Here is a 22828-nt window from a genome sequence, read left to right as displayed (position 1 = left end):
AAATGTGATATTCACTCTTATAATAAAATACTCTTGTGAATTTAATAAAAGCAGATAAGTATCTTATATTTAATCTTAATAATCATTACAAAATTGACCGATGTACACTTGCCTACTCTACAAAAAAATAAGACGCACTTGATACGGATAAAACTTTAAAAAAAATATTTTTCGCTTCCTGTTACAGGTCCCAGATAGATACTCATTGACTAAATAACAGCTGAGATATCTTTACGTCTTTTGCAATCAGAAAATTTAATTTCCTTGATTCGGTTTTTAATATGGTAGTCATTTTAACACCGTGTTTACATTTAACCACAATAATAACATATAATTTGATAAACATATGACTGAATAAAAATTTATGTTTAAGGTAGACCATGGGTAATGCATAACCTCCACTTTGAAGAGTATTCAAATAGGCTAGAATCGCTTGTAAACTACATTGAAATTGAGGGGCGTGATTTCAAACCCCAGAAGGGGCAACTTTTTTTTCTTTCTTTTTTTTTCTTTTTAACATTATTTATATATCTCTCTGATCCCTTATGGAAGAAAAAAAGTTTGGTTTAAATTATATAATTATTTTAGGTATTTTTTTGCTAAATAATGCCAAAATTTATAGCAAATATGATACCAGATATTTTCAAAGTTCGATAAAATAAAAACTACACGGTAAAAGTATTTTATATTTCGCATGATCAACTAGTATACATTTGAGAAAATTTAGGCAAACTTTGAAAAGAGTCCCTCATTTCCATAAATTTTAGGGATATTTTGAATAAGGCATTTTAGATAGGGAAATGGTAAAATTAGTGTTAAAAGTGGGTGGGGTAGGGTAACATTTTTTATACATATTAAGAACATTTTGTTTAGAAACAAACATTTTGCTTGTGTAATGTGTTACCTGAATGTTATTATTTGTTTCTTAACAATGAGGAATAGAAAAACATATTTTATAATGATGATATTACAGATTATTTACAGTTTCCTCATTTCTGAAAAAAAGCCCTTCTAATGGCAAAGTCTTAGTTCAGAAATATATCAATAACTCATAAACCACACGGTAAATTCTATTTAAATTTTGCATACAGGTGACCTTGAAGACATATAACTGTCTGATGTTGTCAATATTACAATTCCTTATGGTGCCCATTACCCATGGTCTACCTTAAATTATCTTTATCAGTTATTGCTTGACAGTTTCATATTTGTATATATCAATTTAGTCATGTGGTGTAGCGTTTACCATCTTTAAACAGGCTGATTTGATGTAAATTGTGACTCACGTCAGGATTGTTTCCTTTTACTTCTTTTGGTTAATATATTCACAAACGATGAATCAATCTTAAATCAAGTGGTAAAGGTATCATAATTGGAAAAATTAAAAGTGCGTCTGAATGTTATGAGTGGTTTGTGTGAAAGTAGATTAAATAATCCCTAAAAAAAATCCAAAAACCGGCAATGCAGGTTCACTTGCACTGAGTCTGTTCATGGACGGTACAGTCAAGTGCAAACTATCTTATCACCCCTAGCACCGGCTGAAGCAGAATTACAAAATAACCATTAGAACGATTTTTTTTAAATTTTTACACATCCGCAGATGTGTTGATATGGCGGCTATTATGGAAACTTCAATGTGACACTTTGATTTTCATAAAAAAACAGCTTCATAATAAGAATTTCAATGCCAATACGTAATCTCAATTATGATCTGGTTGGTGTTTAACTTAAATTTTCTGTAATTCAGATGATACGCATATTGTCATAACGATTGTAAGAAGCGGCAGGTAACAGTATAATCACGTTAATACGGCTAGATAAGGCTTGGTTTGTCGCTTCGATGTCCTTGCTGTTATTTTGATGGACATTAAATTTTAAATGCAACCCATCGATATGCCTTTTTCTTTTGATTCAACCGTTGCATTAAGCATGGTGCGCACGTCTTATTGAAATGTCTTTCTCTACTTGGCATTGTGAGCATCTTCAATGGCACATCTGCCATATCCCGTCTTCACGTCACTCCCTGCCCCTTTAACCTTTCACCCTATGAGCATATTGCGAAAAATGGCCGTTTTCATTGAAAAGCCTTCTGTAACAAGTTCAAACTGCTATGAAACTATGAAAAATGCTTCAATACTGATGAAACTTGGCACAAATGTTATCTAGATCATAGCCTCTGAAACAGCATGCTCAATCGTAAATTTCCTGTTACCATGGCAACGGGGGACGTCTCAAAATTGCCAAATATCATTTTTTGCATTGTTTTTTCCCCCATCAAAACTGATTTCAAAGTGCTGCAAGTTCTCAATGAATTAAGATAGAGTGAAAGGCTTTTCAGCGTCGGTTACTAGTTACCCTAAGATCGACCTGAGACCATTTTTAGCCTATCACATGTCCAAAATTTTCTTGGCGATGAGGGGGGCTGCCTTCAAACCCGCTTACAATAGGGGGCACATCCCCCTTCTGGCAACCCCCTGATGTAGCATTTGGATGGGGGACGGTGCCGAAAAAGTGATCACTTTTTTAACAACATTTCTCGAACGAAAAACAGTGTTTGGGGCCTAAATAGGGCATTTTTTCACTGATTGAGGCCTCAGAAGGGGGGGGGGGGGGCGCAAAAAGCCGTCGAAACACGCTTATATAAGGGAAAAGGTTAAAGTGACATTATGCTCATATTTTCATAGTCAAGTTGAGCTGAATTGACTTTATTTTTCAAAAGATTTACGGTCAAAATGGTGTTTGACCAACAGTTGATATTGGAAAATGTTTAGGATAAAATTATAAATATGTCTAAAATTTAAAAAGACTGCCCCACTCTTTTTATAAACTAAGCATAATGGGTAAATTCTAATGGATATTTACAGAAATGTTCGTTTGGATCTGTGCGTTATTTATTGTTTATGTGAACTTAATTTTAAAATAAAAAGGAATTATGGTAAAATGAAAACTTATTTTGATCTTCATCTGTTCACTCACTATAAACTCTTGGATGGGCATAATGTCACGTTAAGGAAGTGAAAAAACACTTAATCACTATGAGATACAAGTACAAATGTTGCTGCAATGCAGCAATTGAGAAGCTCCGCGCAAAAAAATGCGCTCATTACAGATACCTTACCAAATTATTCCTACGCACAGGTCATGTTATATTCAGATTAAGTACTATTGTAGGTTTTTTCCGAATGTTTTGTAAACCATTTTTTGCATAATTATACTTATCTTATGCACTGTCCATAATTAAAAAGAGGGGAAAGATATTTAATATAAAAATGCTTTCACTGATGCCTACCTGGTAAGGAAAGTAATTCCATTGAATACAAACAAGACTTACAAGACTTGTAAATGTTATGTGACATGACTGTACTGTGTTCTGTTTTTGTCACTACTGTAGTCAGTAACAGAAGATGATAAAAATATCAAAGTCTGTTATAATTGTAACAAATATACAAATAGTAACAAAAGGGACTTATATTATAATATATAGTAATATTACATGCATTTTTTTCATGTCAAATTAAAAAAAAAACGGTTTCTTTCAATACTGAAAGTAGAACATACTCTGGAATGAAAAAATGGGATGAATTTCAAAAGACAAATTCTTGATTTTTTTGTTTGTTATACATGCGTTACATGGTGATACAGTATTTATCAATATAATAGAAGACTGTTACCTGCTTTTTAGGTAGGTATGAGGAAATTCACTAACATCATATTCGTGCGAGACAAAGATATGAAAGCTATTTGACATTGTTAATATATATAAAAAAACTATTGTTAATTAATTAATTGGGGGATCAATATATATTTTTTGTTAAATTGCGTTAAAACCATTCATAAAAAAACATTACACTTCATGTCAAAGTTTCTGTTGTTGTCATGATATCTATCTATAGCCTATGCGCTTTGTCAGCCATGTTTGTTTTCCAAAGTGAAAGTAGGCCAATATTCATATAACAACAAAGCGATGAACCATTTGAAAGTACACTTCCAGGTTTATATTTTAGGACAATTATAAACAAAAATAAAATTGATAACAATAAGAATATTTACCTTGAATGTGCTACATTTCTGAAGACCTAAAAAACATTCTGTTGCAAAGTTTTATGCACATTTCATGAATGGCTAAATCCTTTTTAAAGTCTGTTTTAGTGCCAACAAAAGCTATTTTTTGCAGCAAATAAAAAAATCTTTCAAAACTTAACTCCAAATAAATCAGTATCTCATGTTATTCTAAGCACATGGCCTCCATTATTTTTTGTAAAAAAGTAGTGCAAGAAAACAATCATCATTTATAGCCTTATGAACTACAATTAAAATGAAAACACAATCAAACTTTAAAATCTAACCTTTTTAAGTGTTTTTTCAAGGTCAGATAAACTACTTTCCTAAGATTTATGTTTTTTAAAGTTTTTTGTATTTTCTGCAAAAATAGCATTTGTTGGCACTAAAATAGACTTTAAACTGGATTTTGCCATTCATGAAATGTGCATAAAACTTTGCAACAGAATGTTTTTGGTCTTTAGAAATGTAGCCCATTCAATGTAAATTTCTTATTGTAATCATTTTTATTTTTGTTTAAAGTAGTCTTTAAAACATAGAGAACTGGAAGTGTACTTGCAAATGGCTCATCATATAACAATGTGAGCTTTGTTGTTATATGAATTTTGGCCTACTTTCACTTTGGACAGACTTTGTGAAACACACATGGCTGACAAAGCGGAATCACCTTAATGAGGGTTCATCCGCTCGCAAGGCTACAAAACGCAGCTTTCGCTGTCGAGTACGGTCCTTTCACAAAGTGGTATGCTGTACCAATGATGCTAATGAAATGTAACCTTATATACTAAAGTTTAATTATTTCAAAACAACCAATATATCAACATGTTATTATTAAACATTTTATTTCACAAATATAAATTAAAAATAATTATCAAAAGCAAAATTGTTAAAATCTTTTGCCTGAAAACTTCTTTATATTGAAAATATAATCACTAATAGTATACTTGATATGTTGTGTGTAAATGTAATTCAAAATGTAACAAATTATAATTTCATGTACTACTAAAAAAGGGAAATAACAAATTTATAACCTAAGTGTCAAAAATCAGAACATTTATAGCCATTTATAGCTTTCGAATTTATGTACAGCAGAACTGCTTTCCGGTTCTCATTCATTAATATGACATGCTGCGAATCACCGACGGGGAAACTAATATAGAAATCGAAGGGAGTTCTTCAATGCGGATTTACTTTTAGCTGTAAATCGAAAGGATTTATTGCTCAAATCCGGGCCCATGGACAAAAAAAATAGTAAACACAAATAGCTCCGCGCCTGTGGGCGCGAAGCAATAAGCTATCTGGAAAACGTCAAAACGGAAGAATGAAATCGCCTTTCCCTGAAAATGCCGACTGATGCTCGTGTCGATTGTTAGGAATATTTTCGAATGAAAAAGCATAAGATTTATGTAAAAATTATAACGACGAATAATGATTGTTTGAATGAAAAGCTTTGTTTGCAAGCGTGCAGTATTGAACTATAAAGATTTGGCATGTGTGCAGAAAAAAGCAATCCATTTAAACGGATTATCACAAACCAGCGTTTAAACGGTATAAACCTATATCTCATGAATTTTTTCTGTGAAATCAATAAACTTTAAAATTGTATTGGTTCCATAGCCTTATGGTCGATTCTTGAAATAATTTTACTCAGTATGTCTCGGTTGTTTATCACACATGAATATTGTACGCAAACAGAAAAAAAGGTTCCGAAACAAAATATTATTTCGCAATTTTCAGAAGGGTTTTATCAGTTGAGCTATAATATTGTACAAACGATTTTGAAATAATTTACTACGGTTTACATTACATACAAGCATTAAATATTCTTTAAAACGATCATGTTTGCGGCAGACATATAGCTTTGTACACTTAAGGGATTCCCTTGATGTTTTTTTATGTCTTTAATTTATAATAGTGTTGTTATTCATAACGATTTATATGCATTTTGTTGTGTTTACTTACGTGACACTTACGGATTACTTACTTTATAAAAAAGAGATCAATAAAAAGTGCATCAGATAAGAAATAGCAATGTCATTTTACATGCTGTTTTTCAATGCTCAAATTTGATATTAGAAAATATTGATACTCGCTTTACAGTCTCTTTGTAAATATAAAATAAACATGTTTTGTCTTTACACAAAGTAGATATATCATGTTTAAAATTCTAAACACTATACGTGGTCACAATAAGAATATATTAAGTCATTAAAATCGGTTGAATTATGGAAAACTTTTTCCCTGCTTTATAAAACGATTTTTTTCCAGAAAAATACTCGTGTTTAATAACAACGTTGAGCGCTAGAACATGTTTAAATAAGAACAAAATAATCAAAATAAACGTTTCTCCTTCTTACGATCTTTCACTGTTTACTTCAGTGGCGAGCTACGCTTTATTTAAGTGTAAATATTTCGCAAGATAATTCCAATGCTGTTCAGAATAAAGCTATGCTTTGATTGCTGCTAAAGGTCTTAATACGAGTATGGTATTTATGGCATATTTTTATTGTACTTTGAAATTTTTCGATGTCATTTTGTGAAAATGTTTCCATTACATGTGATTATAACCTCTTAAATTTAATATAATATTCGTACCTATTTTATTTAGCTTTTAAAAAATATTGTCACAGAATATTGGGACAACCCGTATGTAGTCAGACAATGTTAATGTCTTAAAAAGTAGTCAAAACATTTCACTGTGGTGCACCACAGGTATTGGGTGTACGAGTATACGTGACGGACGCCGACATAAGAGTTATAATTGTGCACAGGTAAATAATACTACGACCAAACATTTTTATCTTTGGATTTATATAAATATGAACATTGTGATTATGTGGTTTCTTGAAATAGATTTAACCATCGTCAAAGAACTTAATATTAACATAAGAACACTATAGGGCTCTAAATATGGCTCTGAAATATATTAAGTATTTAATTCAACCTAGGGTCCAATTATAATAGTGTATCTTAAATCAAACCAACGCATTGTAATGTGGCATGTCATTTAGAATATCACATTCAAACCTGTCCAAAATAACTTTGAATAAGAAACCCAAAGAACGCCAAACAAACGCAACGTATATTGATTACGGTTCACATTAAATTCGATATATGTTAGCGATAATTGAAAAAAAATTGCTCTCAACCCTTGATTTTCCTTCTGTCTTGTAATATTTCAGTCTATGTCTAACAAGTAGCCTGATGTAAAGGTCCTGTCACACTTCTCTGCACTATCAAAGCATTTGCATGTCATTGTTTACTTAAACAGCTCACATTGCGCTGAAATCGTAAAGCTCCGTAAATGCGCCGTGCACACGCGGAAGAGACGCTACACAATCTCCGTACAATTTGCGTGGACAATCATCGCGTTCATTCAGCGTTCTTTTTACGCTTTCACTGCGCGTCTATTGCGTTGTAGGAAATGCTACTGAGTTGGGACGGCGTCCTAACCGCGATGCCACTGCGCTCTGATCAGACGCCAAGTGACAGCGTTTGTTTTGAACATGTTCAAAAATGCGCGCCGTCAATAGGCGTTCTATGCGATGCCACTAAGCTATGGCGATGCTGCGGCGATGTTTGCGATCTATCTGCGCTCACCTCGGCATTCTGAATTTTCCTTTGACGCCGTGAGAACGCCCCCCCCCCGCCCCCTAGCGTGACAGGGGTTTAAACGTGTTGTTTTTTCCATGCTAGCTTTATATACGCAAGTATGTAATAAGTTACAAAGATTTTTGACAAGTAATTTGGACCTTTATAATACTGCATGTTTATAATAGGATAATTATGAAGTAAATATCATATATATTCATAACTGTTGTCAATTAATACAGTCAATTCTTTTGTTCTGTAATAAAGGAATAAATTCGTGATACAGATTCTTGATACAGGTTATATTGCCGTATATAAACGGTTGTGTGCAATATATACATCGCCTTGCAGGCTCGGGATATAAAAGCAAACATACAAGGCCATATAACATGCCAAAAATATTTATAACTTGTAATATGAATGGTTTCTGTACACATGCATAACTGGAGTAGCAGTCTAAGTAATATTGCAAAATAACAATTTTATGGCCATATAGCCTGTCTTAATCTTTATAACAAATTTGATACAGCAAACTTCTTTTATTTGAGAAAAACAACGAAATAACATAATTATTTGATAGCAACTATGTTTATAACTTATATATTAAAACATATGATTATGCAATAAAAAGAGACTATACAAACATGAATTCCTACTTGGATATTGTATAATCACCGTTAGGATATTTTGCCTGCTTTTTGAATTTATCTTTTTATGTCTTGTTTGTAATATGCAGGCTTAAAACTTCAGATTCTCTTACAAAAATTCAATTTTATTTAGTTGTGCCCATTGTTTTCTGTTTAGGGCGCACGTATTTTTTGGGACCATACGCCAAATTTCATGGAATTGCACTAACGTGTCACATTGAAGGACCCATGATAACCGCTGTATGAACACATGATAACCGCTGTATGAACACATCTGCAGATGTTTTTAATTAAAAAAGTCGCCATTTTCATGTTTGTATGTTGAATTCTGCTTAAGCCGGCGCTAGGTTGGGGCGTGGACGGTTACGTGCACTTCCTACAGGTTCAGTCAAACCAAGTCTGTAACATTATCAATTTTAGTAGTTTTGGTCGTTCTTAATGGATTCTGCTTTCATGTATTTTATAAATATTTTGTTAATAATCCTACATGTATAATGCTGTTATATGTACACTTGATGATATACTAAGATAAATTTGCGTCTCTTGTTTTAAGTATATTTATAACAGCCAAATAATTCTTCCAGACCACATAAAATATAATTCTCAACATTAAAATAATAAATATGATCTACTGACCTTGCCAAATATGATGACAATTTCGACACAGCTCATGACACTGTAGCAAGTCTTCAAACATTGACTTGAACGAACTCTTGAAATTTTAGTACATCATTTTTGGATCTTCATATTACTATCAACAACAATTCTATTCACACGAAAATCTATGATAAAAGAGATGACTTTGACTTTTGTATAGTTAATTATCCACAGTTAGATGGAGACGTACCCCATGCAACATCTAATGGGGTTTATTTTTCTCAGTTAATTAGATTCGCTAGAGCTTGGTGCAACGTAAAGGATTTCAACGAGCGGAATATTTTTATTACCAGCAAGCTTCTAAAACAGGGCTACCGCTATCATAAATTACGAAATATTTTACTAAATTTTACAATCGTAACTTTGATTTAATTTCTAAATTCAATAGTGATTTAAAAACTCTTCTGTGACAAGGGATTAGCCAGCCTGGTTTTTATGGCGATGTGATTTAGGAACTTCGTAAGATTTTGGGTCATGGTAATTTTTCTGCTGTCTTTACTAAAATCATTAAACGTTTTATTAAAAGAGGTTAAGACCCTACTATTTTAAGACATATTGCATGTTTAGTGTTCAACCCTTTTACAGTTGGACACATCTGACGTACCAAGTGAGAGACTCTATGATGGATAGTTCTTAAAGCCCTTTGGGACTGAATTGTCTGCCTTGCTTCGTCGGCCCTTGTAGGTGATTTTCTTGTTGCTCTGTCTTCCTTTAGGACATTGAGTACTTTAGTTATGGTCATTGGGTTTACTTTTATATGTTTCTACATGATCATTTTAGTGTTTTACTTATTGAACCTTTTGTAACCATGACAACTGTTAGAATTTCACTTGACGGGGATTCATTTTATTTACACAGTCTCGTTTATAGGAACATGGTGGGGCTAAGAGCGAGGTTTGGTGCACCATTAACCGGTTTAAACTCCCCAGCAGTCATTATAATGCTGCTGACCGTTCCAAGGCGGCGCCCCTCTGAGTTCCTCAGATGTATGTCTATGTTGTTTCATACTGTTTTGGTGACACTTTTGCTTGTGTCCCTTGTTGTTTTCTCGTCTACGGTAAGTATCTTCCCCTTTACCCCTAGTTTTTATTTCTTTGATAAACCCCCACCCCCTTCCCCCATTCTCCTGTCCCCTTTGACTTTATGGGCCTATTATTCTATCATTTATTTGTTTTCTTTGAATTCGTAATCAGTTACAAATTGTTTGTCATTTAGTGATTAACCTGTCCGTGCTCTGTCTTTGCCCTGTCCTGTTTTTGTTTGGGGTCCGCTTGGGCTCCTTGCCACTGGTTCTTGTTGCTGGGTCATATGGGGGTTGCGTTCATTGAACGCCGCCTTTCCTTGTTGATCTTGTTTATCATATTTCTTTAGATGAAATTTCTATGCTATTCGAGAAAGAGGTTGAAGAGTTAGAGCTGGTATGTAGAATATTTCGCAACAGTTACAATAAATTTTGAGGTATTCAAGTTATATAGAGTTTTATTAGTTACCACCAGCGTCTAGTCCTCTTTATGATAATAATGGACAGTTTTGCTTTATATTCAAATATAACATACTCACAAAAAAGTACATTAAATATTGATTCGCAAAAATGAAAACATTTTTGTAAAATAGGCGCATGAAACAGAATTTCGTGTGTGTCACTTTCTGTAACATCTTGCAATGACCCCTTGAAAAATGAGGGCAGAATGTTTAGCATTTGTTTCCACGAAACTAAGAAACTATGATTCAGCAGCTTTTAATAATCATTGTTTAGAACAACTTAAACCTCAGGTTAGAATTTACATAGTAATAAAAACAGAGAAGTCAAAAGTACCTCAGAAGAATTCTAGCACCGCAATGTTTATTTTTAAGTGTATAAATAAAGCTAATATAGATAATGCAACTCAGAAATTCCATGCAATAATTATTTGTTTACATTATTTGTTGGTTGTGACATCTCTATTGAGCAAAATTATGTTGTCTCATCAAAACATCAATTATAGGCAGACTTTAAAGGGCAGAGATACACTATAGACGTAGAGATAATTCTCGAGTCACAGAATGTATAAGTTCCGAAGCTGTAACATGTTTTGGTACTGAAATGTATTCTGCGGTAAAGCAAAAGTCAGGAATGTATGTAGCAAAACTGATGAATCATTATAATGAACATTGTGATTGTAAAACAGATTACTTCAAATAGTTGTGCGCAATTTATGTTATAAAAGCAAGTGAAAAGGTAACGATATTAAAGCAAATGATTGTGGATTGGTCGTTAAGGAAAACATTAAGCGTACACAAAATGCAAGAAGAGGTTAAATTGTGTAAATAATATTTCTAGGTCATTTTACTTTATGAAATTAATTGTACACTTCATACATAAATAAATTTCAGAAAACAGGTGGGCGTCATTTTATGGAATTAATCATTATTAACAAAATATGACGTACTACATTTTTTCTCCTCAGAAATGAGCAAATGCAAACATTATTATAAACCGAAGTTGCACTGACTTTCTCATACTGTGGGCATTACTTTTCTGTGAAATTGTCTTTTGACCCAAAAGGTTGCATTAATGCCATATTTGTACCAATGAACAGTTGGATTGTTATTGGACCCACTACACAATGTTCTTTGCTGGCTACAGGAATGTTCTGTTGCATCACTATTTAAACAAGCTGGAGCAATACTTCTGTGGTGAATTTTAATTGTTCTTCTGCATATTTTCTATAAATTCTATACGCCTACTTAGTAAAAAAAAATTTGGATTAAATGTGAGCCCTCTGAAGCATTAATCCAACAAAATAACATGAAAATTGTAAGTCACTTTTGTTGGTTTCTTTGCTAATGGACATTTTACATAGGATACACTTGTCTAATGGAGGCTGCCTTTAACAGCCATCCCACCACTATCTTTACTGGAGTGTAATTATGTTGCTACTTAGCTTTTCGGCCGAAGGCCATCTAAAACAACTTTGACTTCCTGTAAAACGTACAGGGAAGAACTGAATAAAAACAATTTTCCATTTGTCATATTAAAATACAAATTGAAATATGGGAATCTTATTGGTCATTTTAAATAATATGTAAAGGAATGTTATTGCAATTCTAAAATATTTTTAACGATAGTTATAACGAAAGTGTATAAGATGGTTTAGTTCTTGCCATATTAAGATAAAATGTAAAGGATAGTTCTTAAATAGAATGTACAGAACAGTACTAAATTGCTTATATATCTTAGTTCTGTTTAACCATGCATTCTCATTTTTATCTCATTACATTTTTGTAATGTCTATTGTACACAAGAACTAACTCTTTTTAAATTTTGTAAAAAAAAATACTAAACCATAAATTTGAAAAACGTTCAGGATGCTGTAAATTTACTCATGCATATATTATATGATTGAATTATAATTTGCATATATCTTGGCATATTTATCAAGTATATATAAGTATATATAAATATAATTGCCCACCGACTGAGTAGATGTTAGTGCTAGATTTAAAATTCACTTTCGAAACACGACAACCTCGCTTACGAACACACACATACATCTTTAAGTATTCTTTTTGTCGAGACTAATGACGAAGTTGATTATCATATCAATGTATCATTTGTAACAAACGTATATTAAGAAAGGTTATATACGAACCTTTTTGTATTTTCAGTGTTGTGCAAATCCGTGGATTTATTATACCCACCCCCGAAAAAAAATATTGTAAAAACGTATTCATTTATAAGCGTTCTTTCCAAAATTTGTTTTGATTTAACTTAAATCGTTTATATAATGACACTCAGTATATAAAATATATATATTGTAACGAAATTACTGAGTATAAAATAAATTGTGCTATTTTATGTGTAACTTAAATTTGGCTTCAGACCCCAATCTTTCAGACAATTCGTTTAAGTAAAGTGTCCATCTTAAATAGTTTTCCCCTTCGAAAAAGACACGCATGAGTCATCTTGTACTGCCATCTCATCTAAAAATAACCAAATCTTTATTTCTGCCGCTTTGCACATCCGTTACCCCGTATTGTCATTGAAATATGGGCATAGCGCAGTGAAGCAGAATTCAACATTAAAACACGGAAATGGTGAAATTTTGAATTTAGAAACATCAGCAGATCGTTTAGCTCTTCGGATATGATTTTAAAAGTTAAACATTCGTTCTTGTTATACAAAGTATTTTGATTAGTCTTTTGACAGCTGTTAATTTGATATTCGTATTTCTATATATTTATATCCGGTAGAAAACCTTTATATTCTTTATCAAAATCACTCAATTAAATGGTAAATAAGTTAACAAGATAAATGTCAAATGTATCTATGATTTCAATGATAGTATAATATCAACACTTTAAAGTAATAATAGTTAAACAAAACGCGGAATGTTTATTTTCGATAGCCTTTGATATACATACGGAAGTTTATAAAATTAATGTTATAGATATCTTTTGTAAAATGTGCATTGATATCAAAAGGTAGTCTGCGATAGGCAAGTTACATAATTTAAATAACATATGCATAGATTAGCGATTCTAGTGTATCAATAAATGGATGACTTTAACAAAACCAAAGTAGAATTAAAGAAACTAAACTTTAAAAAACGAACTTGTAATAAAGTTTAGTATAAACTGAGCATCTCAAAGAATACCCTTGCTTCTGATAAACAGTGTCACATATGACAAAACTGAATCCTACTGTCAAAAACAAAATTGATATATAATTGTTTCAGACTGGGCTTTGTTTAAAGGCAGCATTTATCCCAGTATAAATGAGTTTGATAACGTGTTCTGTGACGTTGAAGGATTTGTCAAGGGATCAGCTCGCATCTGAAATTAAAAATTCAATCATATTAGGCAAAAACATTTGACCGTCCTTTTTAAACAGAACAATTAATCCGGACTTAAGAATATGTATTCAGAATTGCTAAATAGTATTTTAGATCCGAGTCGTGGTGTATAATGTAAAATACCGTACATTCATAATAAACATTTTCTCATTTAGCCTAAAGTTTTGCAGTAATAGGGAACACGTCCTTCAAAAATGTAACCAAATGATCTTGATCTCCTAACATAGTGGCAACGAACAAAAATTGTCAGTGTAAGATAAATATAGTCTTCACGGGTGATTTTCAAGTGTGGGTAATGATTACGTGTACTAAGTTCATACAGGTACTTCATATATTTGATAGCTTTAAACTGTTGATATTTTAAATGTACAAATGATATGGTGTATTCAAGTAAAACTCAAAAAGTTATATTTGGATTTATTCAGATAAAAAATGCACTGATGTGTATGTATATTGATATATGTCAATGTCGGGTATACTTTGATAAGATTTCATTAAGAAATAAACATATGTCAGTTAAATGTTAAGAAGCAGCTACTAATCAGTTCCAGAATTATGTTCTATTTTGACATTTGGTAAAATTGGTTAAAATAAAGAACTTTGCTAGGATGTTCTTTTCCAAAATTGCTATGGGCATTGGATTTCCTTTTGGACGGGGTTAGTAGTGGTTTCTGAATTCAATTCAATTGTAATAATGTATAGAAATGAGAGGTAACTCTTCAGTAACATTAGAAGTATTTGCAAAATGGGCATAGGAGTTGTCTCCCCTGTCACTTTGTATTGGTCTCATAACTCCAGATTGTCAGATTGACCTTACTGGCAATTTTATGTTTTACAATTTGTAATTGAAATATTGTATATGTTTGTATAGATGAAACTTAAATAAATATTACATATATACCATGTGAAGTTTTTTCTACCATGTACCTCACCGGAATATTCAAAAGAGTCGTTTAACTCATTCTGCGGAGTATTGACCCCTGCAAACAATAATGATGTCTTTTTAAAAACTTTTTATTATGACAAAATAGACGGATTGAAAAAAATACGGTAGGGTCTGCCGTGCAAACATTATCAACGTCTGAAATGTCTGAACATTTATTTATTCATTTATTTATTTATTTATTTATTTATTTATTTTATTTTATTTTATTTATTTATTTATTTATTTTTTTATTTATTTATATTAGAAGTAATGATACAACTTGATAGTAATGGTTACCATCTAAATGTTCGGATCTTCCCCCAACCTCCCCAGAATATCCACTGCAACTTGAAGAGCTCTTTTCCGAGACATTGCATCCTGTAAATAGGGAAACAATAGTCTTAACCCTTTCCCTCATGAGCATATTGTGAAAAATGGCCGTTTTCATTGAAAAGCCTCCTTTTACAAGTTCAAACTGCTATGAAACTATGAAAAATGCTTCAATACTAATCAAACTTGGCACAAATGTTGACTGGACCATTGCCTTTGTAACAACATGCTCAGTCTTTAATTTCCTGTTACCATGGCAACGAGGGGACATCTCAAATTTGCCAAAAATCACTATTTTGCCTTGATTTTTTCCATCAAAATTTCTTTCAAAGTCCTGCAACTTCTCAAGGAATTGAGATAGAGTCAAAGGCTTTTCAGCGTTGGTTACACGTTACCATATGATCGACCTGGGGTAATTTTTTCCCTCTCACAAGTTCAAAATTTTCTTGGCGAAGAGGGGGACTACCGCCCCCTTCAAACCCCCAAACAGAAGGGAGCACATCCCCCTTCTGGCAACCCCCTGATGTATCTATTGTATGGGGGCGGCGCCGAAAAAGTGCTCACTTTTTTTTAGCAACATTTCTCAAACGAAAACATGTGTTTAAGGCCCAAATAGGACATTTTTTCACTATTTGAGGCCTAAAAGATGGGGGAGGGGTCAAAAGTGCGTTGTTTCGCGTATATATGAGGTAAAGGGTTAAACAATTATTTTGCATTTATATCAATGGATTGATGGGTTCAAACCTCGCCAGAGGCAAAAAAATTGTTTCCTTGGCAGGGAACTTTACACCCAACGCTTGGTACTTGTTGGTTCCGGGAACGGACACAAAAGAGTGTTTCAATAAGCTGATAGCTTTCAAAACAATCGAGCTAAAACAAAGTCGTATTTAGACTAAATTAAATGTTATATTTGACACAGAAAACACATAGTATCAATGAGGCTGAAGGGTTCCCTTTAAAGGTTCAGGCAGAACAATTTCAGCCACCGTTTAACTCTGTGTGATCATACGAAACAACTAAATGGGTTTGAATAACAAAAGTCTATGCATCTCTTAGCTCCAGCAGGTGGGGGTGATTTTGACCCCTTGTTTTGCCTTGAATCATGTAACAACCAAAGTTAGCCAAAATCATCAATCCAGTTTCGGGGCCATATGACCTACACTATGTTAGTGCGCCGTAAAACCAAATAAACAACCAACAACGCATATCAAGTAAACAGTTAAACATTTTTTTAAAAAACAATTAAATTCATGATTCATTTTAATAGTGTAAACAAATATTACTACAAGTCTTGTTATTACGAGCAATAACGCGATGTTGTTCCTGTACTTTTCTAAAAATTAAATTATGCACACGCATATTGGTTAATTTAAACAAAGGGTGCAGATTTTGCGAGATTATATTCTAACTACAAGTTCTACAATATTTCATGTATTAGTATAAGCTATATGCATGATTTCACATATATGCTCGTATTAGTAAACGCACTGAAAGGAGGAAGATTTCGTTACGGATATTTCAATTTCCTTAATAACATTCGAGTTAAGAAAAAATAACACAACGCATCCATTTAATATGCATGTTATATAATTATGCAAATAGTACCTGAGGACAGTAAATCTGTAAATCTTCCTCGTACTGGTAATTCATCAGAAAATACTGTTGTCATGATTTGTAAAAGACTAAGCAGATCTGAATGCGGCTACAAATAAGCAGCAACAGTATATGATTATGTTTATAACTGAATAAATAATTAGTTGATACCTGAAAATTAGATATTATATCTTAATATTATTACGCAAGATTAAATGCATTTTCCTTAAACAGAAAGTGTTTATAAGCATACTATTTTTCATATACACATTGATTGTTGCATTTATCAGTCAACCATGTGCAATGTCGTAATTAAGATGTAAACTCTGTTGAGTCTTGGTGATGCGTCACACGAATAAGAAAAACAACAAATTTAAAGGCGTTTTGAAAATTATAACACTGGTAAAACTAATAGTTGATACATAATAGCAAGAATAAATAGAAAGTTTTAATAATGATATAAAATTAACATAAAAGATCGAAATATACTTACAAAGTTCCATTCTGAGAGATATGGTATTTGAACCTTGCCGTTCATGTCAACGAAGTTCCCAGACATTACGTACATACGAGAAGACGGTACAACATAAGCTATTGGTGGTCTATGCGGATGTCTTTTACTTAGCCATATTGCAATTGGCACGTTAACATCAGACTCTGAAATGGATTGAGCTAAATTATATTCAATTATATCTTAATATCATAAATAAGCGATATTTTTCTTTTCAAAATAATTACATACTTTAACTGCATTTTGAAAGAACTTACGGCACTGTCGTATTACCTATTTAGCATTTTAGCTACATACCATTGAAGGAATCGTATTATACTATAAGACTTTTGCACTTGCTGCTAGATTAAGAAGAAAGTAGTCCAGCAATACACCAATGAAAATACGGAAAATATGTTTCACTGAAGTGAAAAAAAAAAAGTTTTAACAGTAAAAATACGGAAAATGAAAATACGCATTTTATTTCACCATTATTGCAAAATATTTCATTTATAAATACACGTTATATAATAAATAAAAACAAACAAGTATTAAGTCATACACTTCATTCAGATAAAAATAGCAGTTATTATATCTTAAAGTGAAATTATGTCACTGAAGCATGCCATTTATTTTATCAACTAAACATATAGACAACGTGTTTAAAAACTGCATTTACCTTCAAATTTGACAGTTATAGTTCCTTTCAGTTTTATTAACTTCTTCTGAAAACCATCTTCATACACTTAAAATTGAAATATTAAATAGCATACATTATTTTGAAGTATATAAATATCTTCATGTAGTAAAATTTACTGTTATTGCTCAGAAATAGATTTATACGTTTTTACCAAAGAAGCCAAAAGAAGCGTTATAAAGCGAACTAGTGGCTGTGTAACATTATAGAACGACTTTGATGTAATAAAACTAATTAGGATGAAAGAGATTGTAAGATATTTTTATTTCAATTATCACAGTCATAACATTAAAATGCTTTAAAAACGCCGCGGAAAGCATTTATCACCTTTTGATGGAACATTTTTATACAAGTTAAAGAATACGTTATGAGTTTTCATAGAACAATATTAAGTAAACGGCCTAATGTTAAAACAGTTTAACAGGTTATTGTGTAAAAAATAGGAAAAAAAAAAAAAAAAAAAACTAGGCAAAATTAATTAAAACTTTTAGCAGCTCACCATATAATATCTTCATTTATAGTCTAAGTCCGAACAAACTTTCAAAGGCACATAGTACAATCAGTTTTCAACCGCCTCCGAATGTTCGTACTAGATATGAAGATTTTGTAAAAAAGATAAGATTAACTGGAAACATAATGTTTGAATAAATTATACATAAGAATACATTTATATATAATTTACATACTAATAAATGTATTGCCGAATGGATAGAACGTAGACGAGTTGGTTACGGTGGAAGTGATGGTTGTTTAACACACCGGATTACGCAGTCAGTCACTTTGAAAACACCAGGGCACTTGTTTTAGCGGACTTGCCACCGTGGTCTTTGGCCCGGCTTTTTAAAACGGTTAACTTGCTCAATAGTCTGAACTTTCCGAAAGACACTAACAACTTCAGAAAATGCCAGAGCGCAGAAGTACAGTTGCGAAAAAACATAAGACAGGGAAATTTCATTATCAATCACAAATAAAAAATGAAAATACGCCCCTGCCCAGGAAAACGGGAACCCAGGTTGCCCGATGCACACTTTACCTATTGAGCTGACCAAAAGGCTTACTTTTTTTATATTTCAGAACTAGTTATCGATAATAATATCGTGAAATATGATATGCAACTTCATTTCGTCCACCCGTTTTTCCATATGCGACGGGCAGTGGGTTTAAAAATAGGTATTTTTTAACCCCAAACCGTTTTAAATTTTCTTTAAATTTTTAAAAGGGCAAACAGTTTTGGGTTTAAAAATTCGTTTTTTGAACCAAAAATAATATTTATCAACGGTTCCTAATGCCCCATACTGGGTGGGGGGGAGTTTTTTGGAAAATTGAAAAATTCGGTTTAAAATTTTAAAAATTAAACATTTTAAAATGAAATGGTAAATAACGAAATGTCAACCCTTGACAGAATTATGTTAACCACGGTTAATGCGTCAGTTGGACATCACATCATCTTGTCTAGGATGAAAATTTTGTTATGTGATATTCATATCGTGGTACCTTATTTCACCATTGCGTCACTATATTTAACTATATTTAGTCACTATATTTAACTGTATTTAGTCACTACATTTAACTATATTTAGTCACTATATTTAACTGTATTTAGTCACTATATTTAACTATATTTAGTCACTATATTTAACTGTATTTAGTCACTACATTTAACTATATTTAGTCACTATATTTAACTGTATTTAGTCACTATATTTAACTGTATTTAGTCACTATATTTAACTGTATTTAGTCACTATATTTAACTATATTTAATCACTATATTTAACTATATTTAGTCACTATATTTAACTATATTTAGTCACTATATTTAACTATATTTAGATTGAAAAATAGGGTATTAAATTAAACCAATATCATTAAATTCAGATCATCGATCTCTACGAAGCCTGCCTTACGAATAGTAGTAGAGCGACAGTAAGGATATGATTTCAATTGAATTGAAATTAAACCATCCTGGTGACAAACATACAAAAATATAAAAAGAAGCTTAAAGAGCTATGCACACAGCATAATCATGTTTCAATATTTTGATTAATTTTCAATATTGAATTTCGTAGATAATCTCCATACAATTTATCTAGTATAGGGGTCATATTTAGAACAATATCAAATTTTGAAACGTACACTTTGTAAATTAACTCGTAATTGTCCCTCCATATACAGCAATACATGTAATTGACTTGATTTTGTTGTAAAACCTTGTGCATTTATATCACTGACATTCATAATCAAACTTTACATGAATGATATAAAAATATCCTATACATATTTACCTACCTCGAGACTTATAATGGATGAAAATAGAGCCTTCTCATAATCAGACATCCTAAAAATCTATATGTTTTAACTTCCTGTGATTTACAATAACTCAGATTGTTTCTACTTTTGGTTTCAAACTATATTTATATCTAGGTAATCATTATTATATGATCTTTAGTCACTACTACATTCAGTTTTGTTGAAGATAATAAGTGTATACTGTAAACATGTTGTATTTAACACATCATTGCACCATTCTACTTTGTATCTGTGTGTAAACTGCTTTTTTTCTAGTCTGAACAGAACTTAATACAGTATTTTCGGACATTTATAAGGTATTATCTACTCATTACCATGGTTTCTTTATCTCATTGTTTTTTTTTAACTTGGAGCTTTTAAATTCGTTAAATTCTTAATTGTATTAATGTTTAATTTTTTTTATAACAGTGATTGAATTAATATAAACTGTGTTGATGCTGCTTGTTTTTTGTTTTTTGTTTTTTTTTTCGTTTTTTTTTTCTTTTGCAATAAAACTTGTATATAATACTGTAAAGAAAACAAAATGAACCAGATATATATCTGCTTTAGATCCTGGGGTCAATTCCAGGATCACAGTATATAAACCAGTCTATTTCCTGTACTCGCAAGAAAGATGCAAGTTAAAATAATATAGGCTCCCATAAAGGTACAGTGATCAGGGCTGCGTTTCATGGAGAGTCCTAAGTCTTAAGTTTGTCTTAAGACAAAAATTGTGATAATTTTGCGTTACAAAGAAAGTCTTAAAAAAGGTCCTAACTTATGACTCCTATATTTATGACCAAAAACAGTCCTAAGTCTAGGAGTTTTTTAAAGGTATCTTAATATTTTCCTTTATTCCTTGATAACTCTGTTGTGAACAGTAAGCTAATAATTGCTCTATTTCGAGACTAAAGAAATCTCTTTTCCCATGATTTGTAAACTGATAAGTTGTAACGTTTGTTTGCGTCAGTGTGCTATGAGGCTGTTGAAAAAATATAACCCGAATTACAAATTTTGATGTCATCTATACCTAACTTTAATAGGTGTTCACGCATTCATGAAAACATGCTTACAGACATGTGCCTGTATCTGCTTGCTCTGTTAGAAGAAATAAGTCATACTATACTGGAATATATTTGAGCCGTGTCACGACAAAACCAACATAATGGGTTTGCGACCAGCATGGATCCAGACCAGCCTGCGCATCCGCGCAGTCTGATCAGGATCCATGCTGTTCGCTATCAGTTTCTTTACTTGTTATAGGGTCTGTAAGCGAACAGCATGGATCCTGATCAGACTGCGGGGATGCGCAGGCTGGTCTGGATCCATGCTGGTCGCAAAGCCATTATGTTGGTTTTGTCATGGCACGGCTCATTTTATTTTTTGTTCAGAAACTGTGTCGTGTAAAATGTTATAAGCGAGAAATATTGTTGACAAATATTAACAAAGGTTACGACATACCAACATATACTTATACATCTACTTAAGCAAAGTGGAAAGATGTTTGTTAACGTTTCATTATATTATTATCGTACATTTAAACGGCAATTATTATATTTCTTAGATGACGTAACCGTCATATGTACTAAACATTTGTTGTCGTAGTTATCTCCCTTTTACCGCGGATATTTTGAATGCATAATACAGATAACTTGCCAGATTGTTAATTGTTTTGATAAATGTGCTTGTCATAAGTGTTTGTAGGTCATCTACAAAACTATGGTTTAAAAACCTTTCTACGTAAATTGTAATGTTTTGGGCATATGAGGAAATGATATTATGATTCTACCAAATGTAAAGGACAGTTTCAACATCTTCCATTTTCTCTTGGAATATGTTCGTGCCTTACTTTTTCCGATGACTTGATGATGCGCTTTAACATTACTTTTAATGTCATGCTCATATGATTTTTGCCTGACCCTTTTCACGATCTACTATTCTTTTTCTAATTCTTTTTTTTCCTAATTTGTCAAAGCTTTAGTTTTTCTTGATACATTTGTACGTGTCACATAAAAGTATTGAAATTTAAAACATTGATGTTTTTTACATGGTTCAAACATTATGATAAGTCAGGAAAAAATAAGCAGGAAAAAATAATAAGAAAAAAACATCATCATCATCATCATCATCATCATCATCATTATTATTATTATTATTATTATTATTATTATTATTGTTGCATTTCCGTATCTAATAAAAATGAATCAATTTAAAAACACTGTATTACTATGACTTCATGGCCTATTATGAAATATAATAACTATGATAATATGATAACATTACAATCATATATAAGATAGTTCTCATTTTACATTAAATCCGTGTGTTTAAATGCAACTATTTATCTTTTTTTTCTCAGTATATTCTGACATGTAGCATTTTCAGAGAACGAAATTAACTGAATACAAAATAAGAAGTAAAAAGCAAAAGTAACCTACTACTCTAACGTTTTCATTATATGTACAATAGCTGAAAATTTTACAGTAATTTGATACGCAATAACAACTCTACATATTGACTAAACGAGTTTAAATGGTTGCTGTATAACACTTAGGTTAGATACATTATATAAGTCGAACACGATAACGTTTACATTAAGCGGTCGTACCATTATGCCATAATGGGTTGTGCAAGTTATCCAGTTATTACATTTTGCATTTTTATTGCAATATAGCAAATAAAGTGGGTACCGAGTAGCGTTGTGGGTTTTTAGAG

General features: G+C 31.9%; 1 protein-coding gene across 1 annotated transcript; it reads right to left on the bottom strand.

Moving 5' to 3' along the window:
• Window positions 1-14667: 14667 nt before the first annotated feature.
• On the bottom strand, window positions 14668-17907 carry LOC132755037 (ubiquitin-conjugating enzyme E2 variant 3-like; the record flags this gene model as incomplete). Its single annotated transcript, XM_060745818.1, has 5 exons — window positions 17807-17907; window positions 17131-17294; window positions 16650-16746; window positions 15012-15092; window positions 14668-14769 (listed from the first exon to the last, which is right to left on the bottom strand). Coding segments are annotated over exons 2-5 (355 nt in total), but the record flags the coding sequence as incomplete, so codon positions are not given.
• Window positions 17908-22828: the final 4921 nt, after the last annotated feature.

This window comes from Ruditapes philippinarum, unplaced genomic scaffold (assembly GCF_026571515.1).
Source record: "Ruditapes philippinarum isolate M1 unplaced genomic scaffold, ASM2657151v2 ctg14156_1_1_1_1, whole genome shotgun sequence".
NCBI classification, from domain to species: Eukaryota; Metazoa; Mollusca; class Bivalvia; order Venerida; family Veneridae; genus Ruditapes; species Ruditapes philippinarum.
The sequence above is the reverse complement of the archived record's forward strand: the minus strand, read 5'-3'. Positions and strand labels throughout refer to the sequence as shown.